Here is a 4808-nt window from a genome sequence, read left to right on the forward strand (position 1 = left end):
TAGTAGGCCAACATTTCTTGAGAGTTTTGGAGCCAAGAGAGCTAGCATCCCAACAATTTGAATTACTGGGCTTGGGTACATCGTAGAGGGTCATTCCATCATTTTTGTGGGGCTTAGGAGCAGGTTCTACATGACAGAAACCCATCCAGGAAGTTAGGGGATTTGAAGTAGGGGTTAGCCAAACACTTTGGGATATTTTCTGGGAGGGATTTGCATGTAAATTCCAGTAGGCCGAGTTTTGCAATTGCAGCTGAAGTTGGGCTCCTTGGGAATCGAATTTCAGAAGTCTAAACCAGCGAAAGTCCTTCGTGTGTTTTTCTAGGTTTAGGCCAACGATTCTGGGGCTAAAATATTATAATTTTCTGAGCACAGGAAGTGTACTTTCCAACTGTTCGAACTTAGAAGAAAAGGTAATTTTCTGGGCAGCGCAGTGCAGATTGGTGCAGCATTTTGGGCAGTCATCGATTTAGCCATTTCTCACTTGGGTTTAGTCATGCTTGTCCATTGAGACAAGCCCAGGTGCACCATTCTATAATACATTGTATTTTTCCCACAAAGAAGTAATAAAATGGCTCAGTAGTTCCTTATTTCTAGCATTTCCATGGGTGTTTAATGTGTATTTCTTTTTTATATTTTGCTGAACATATTATTTTCTTTATATCACTTGTATTCCTATTTAGGAACATTACAGTGTGCTAAAGGGAAAGCAAGTTTTAGACCTAAACATTCCACATTTGATCATTGTATAACTTTAAGGCACATCATTGAAAAGGTTTGGGAGAAAAAGGAAGAAGCATTTTGTTGCTTTGTTGATTTCAAAAAAGTGTTTGACACAGTTCCTAGGGATAAGCTATGGCACATAATTTTGGAACTTGGGGTTCCTAAACATTTAAGAGCAGTTGTGCATAGGTTGTATGAAGAGGTGATAGTCAAAATTAGAACTTCAGCAGGCATTTTCAAAAGTTTTAAAAGCGATATCGGAGTCAAACAAGGTTTCCCATTGTCTCCTACCCTTTTCGATTTATATATCGGCAAGCTTGAGGAGTGGTTAAATTCACAAGGGGTTGATGGCATCCACTTGGGCAAGTTTGTTATAAGGCTTCTTTTGTATGCATATGACCTTATTCTGATTGCTAATTATGTTATTGGTTTGCAAGAGCACTTACTATCCCTTGAGCATTTTTGTATAAGGGTGGAGATGCAAGTCAATATTAGCAAGACAAAAGTAGTGGGTTTCTCTAAAAAATGAAAACATAACCAGCATAAGTTCTACATTGAAAGAAGCATTCTGGAAGAAGTTGCGATTACAAATACCTTGAAATTGACTTCAACAAAAATCTAAGTTGGGATGGTTGTAGAAAGAAAATAACTTTTGGGGGTTGGAAAGCATTTTATGCTTTTCAAAATAGGTGTAGAGAGGTAGAGTTATGGGACTAGAAAACCACTCAAACCCTTTTTGGGTTTCCACTGATTTTGGTGATTCTCTATGGTTGTGAACTGCATTTTATGCTTTTCAAAATAGGTGTAGAGAGGTAGAGTTATGGGACTAGAAAACCACTCAAACCCTTTTTGGGTTTCCACTGATTTTGGTGATTCTCTATGGTTGTGAACTGTGGGCCAACAGTACATCTCACATGCAGTGGAAACAAATTGAGAAAATTCAGAAGCGTTTGATTACAAACAAATTTAAAATTAAAAGTGCAGTTCCCTATGTTATCTTGTTAAGTGAAACAAGGGTTGCTCCTATTGATGCAATTGCTATGGTGCGAGCCATAAGGTATTTAAAAAAAATTGAGCAAGTGGAAGAGGGTAGATGGCCTAAGGTTGTATTTAATGACATATTGTGCAAAAGAAAGAAGATTTGGATGCAGCAAAATAACAAATAGTTTAGTAAATGGGGTATTTTCATGAACACGCGTCCCATAAACAGTAAAGAGATAAAAGCTTTTGTTATGGATAAGTTCCACAAGCATATTTGGATAAGGAGTTAGGGAGAAATAAAAAGTACTATATTGAAGTGTTTAATCACAGTCATAATCATCAACAAAAAGCATACATAGAGGCCAATATTTCTTGGAGAGCCAAAATTCTTATTGCCTAGTTAAGGACTAATTCTCATCAACTCCGTTGTGAAACATGACGCTGGAAAAGGCCAAAAGAAGTGTAGGAGGAAAGAGTATGTATTTTTTGTTCTTCTGGAAAAGTGGAAACATAAAAGGATTTCATTTTAGAATGCAAGACGTTTAAAGACAACAAAGAAAGTTATGCAGATATTATGGCAGCTAGCTCTTGGGATAATCTATTTAGCAAGGATTTTGTCGAGAAGCTATGAGCGTTTATTGTGAGGCTTCACAAGAAAAGGGCTAAATACATCAACCGGATGAAAAAGTAATTTGTCCCATAGGCTATCTTTAGCCTCGAGGAAAAGGGCTAAATACACCGCAGAAACAATCTCAAAGTCAATATTAACACGTGTCTCCTCCTTCCCTTTTCCATTAGTGGAGCTTTCGATTAAACACTCAAACGAAGAATATGTTGCTTGGAATATTAGTTGTTCATTAAATATGCTAGTCCATTATGAATAAAAAAACAAAAGTCAACAAACCCCCTTCCACCTAAAGTTCACATATATAAGCGTATGGTCGAAATATATATTAAAATAGGTATTTATTTTATAACATATTTTATGTTATTAAAATTTAAAAAATCATAGAATTAGTTAAATTATATTTTAATTTTAAATTATTATTATTATTAATTATAAAAGAGTTCAAATTTTTAAAAATATATAGAATTAACTAAAGTATACTATTATTATTATTATTATTAAGTTAAACATATATGAAAAAATATGAAATAAGATTTTTATCCTTGGAGATTTATCACCATTTTACCATGGAGATTTTTAATTTGTAAATACACTTTATTACAATATTATAGACCAATATCATGGCTTATCAATATCACATGTCCCAAAAAACGTAACTCATTTTATATGACATTAGGTTATATAACATTTTTTACATAACTCATTTTATATGACATTAGGTTATATAACATTTTTTTAATTAATTAATTTAATTAAAAGAGAAAAGAGAAATATTAAACCTAATATTAATCTTTGATTTATATTTACTCTTAAAAATATTTCCTCTTAATACCAATATATATAAAAGTTGGGGGATAATCAAAATATACATATTTATAAACATTGCGAGATAGTCAAAAGATACATAGTTATCATGATATACTGTATCACACCAAGCAGGGCAATGGAGGCTCTGGTCCATCATGGTATAATTTGTAGAGTATAATTTAAAATATGGCGTTGTTTAAATTATTTCATTATCTACAGGAGTTCAGATAATTAGATTGTTCGAATTCATTAAAACACGTTAAAAAAAGACTCACAATGCATGCAGAAAACTCTGGTCCATAATATATGGCCGACGATGTTCTTTTTCTGAAAGTTTCATTAGTGTGGGAATTCGATGTTGTAACGTTCAGATTCACGCGAAGCTTACCGATGAACTGTGGTCGTTAGCGACCGCATACACACAGATTGTGCATGAACCAACAGACAAGCCAAAGCCAAAGCCACCGCAGATGATACATGCACTATAATTCCTCCTCCCAAGAGCACTATAAGTAACGTCGCCATCAATCTCTTTCGCAGACGTCTTATTCGACTCATCTTAAAATATCTTATCATTCTCACTGCTGTCGATTTCCTAAATTTTATGACAATGACTGAGAAGAAGTCATGGAGCTGCATGAGTGGTCGCGGGGTCATCAGTGTTTGCATTTTCACGTTCATGGGAGTGATCTTGCAGCAAGCAGCTTGGGCTGCCATTGATTGCGACACCGTCATTCAAGAGATCACACCTTGCTCAACTTATCTCACTCAGGGAACGCCGCTGCCACAGAAAGATAGTTCTTGCTGCCATGGAGTTCAGAGCGTGTATGGCGACGCCACTACCAGAGGCGAAAGACGACAGATCTGCACGTGTATAAAGAACGAAGCCATTAATTACGATCTCAACGGCACAGCTCTCCAGAATCTTCCATCTACCTGCGGTTTACACCTCTCTTTCACCATAACCAAAGATATTGACTGCTCAACGTAACCTTACTCCCCCTCCTAATTTTCTTTTGCTGATAAAGAATTGACCCCCAGTCCACCGTAGCAATTTAATTTTATGGGGAGTTCAGGAAATTTTTGTGCGAAAATAATTTTATTTAGATTTAAGAATACTTTGGAATTGGATTAGTTATCCAATTCTAAAATATTCTCAAAAAATTTTCATGGTTATTTCCATTAAAAACAACAATGTAAAATTACATCATCGCCCTATTTATCTTTTTGTTTATGGCATTGCAGGATTGGTTGATGAACCAAGGCTTTCTATTGTGAAAGACCATCTGGTGTCTTGATCTTCTTAGTACAGTATATCTTCTATATATTATGGTTGGGTAATGGAGCCATACTGTTCCTATGTAATCCCTTCCTGTCAATAAAATAAATTATTAATTAGTAATACAAGATTTGAGTGAGATTTAGTGTCTCTCCAGTCCTTCCAACTTTGCGATTATCAGCATTATAAAACGGGTGTGACTACTAGAAAAGTTGGTGTTTTCTGTCTCAAAATTGATGGCTCCTCAGCTTTGGATATTAACTGAGAAACTATCCAAAATATGTTCTCAATTTTACATCGTGTTTTGGTTTTAATTTTTCGTTTTCAATATGATTTATAAAGTTGGATTATTTATGTTAATGTAGAAAGGGTACACCAAATGTTCTCTTATAA

The 4808-nt window shown here is 34.9% G+C and overlaps 1 protein-coding gene across 1 annotated transcript; it reads left to right on the forward strand.

Moving 5' to 3' along the window:
• The first annotated feature begins 3746 nt into the window (after nt 1-3746).
• Nucleotides 3747-4127, forward strand: LOC149187134 (non-specific lipid-transfer protein 6-like). Its single transcript, XM_089409564.1, has one exon. The coding sequence runs from the start codon at nt 3747-3749 to the stop codon at nt 4125-4127; it is 381 nt and encodes a 126-aa protein (XP_089265690.1).
• Nucleotides 4128-4808: the final 681 nt, after the last annotated feature.

Source organism: Pinus tabuliformis, chromosome 3_1 (genome assembly GCF_031772625.1).
Source record: "Pinus tabuliformis cultivar Carrire ecotype Pingquan chromosome 3_1, CPIR1, whole genome shotgun sequence".
In the NCBI taxonomy this organism is placed as follows: domain Eukaryota; kingdom Viridiplantae; phylum Streptophyta; class Pinopsida; order Pinales; family Pinaceae; genus Pinus; species Pinus tabuliformis.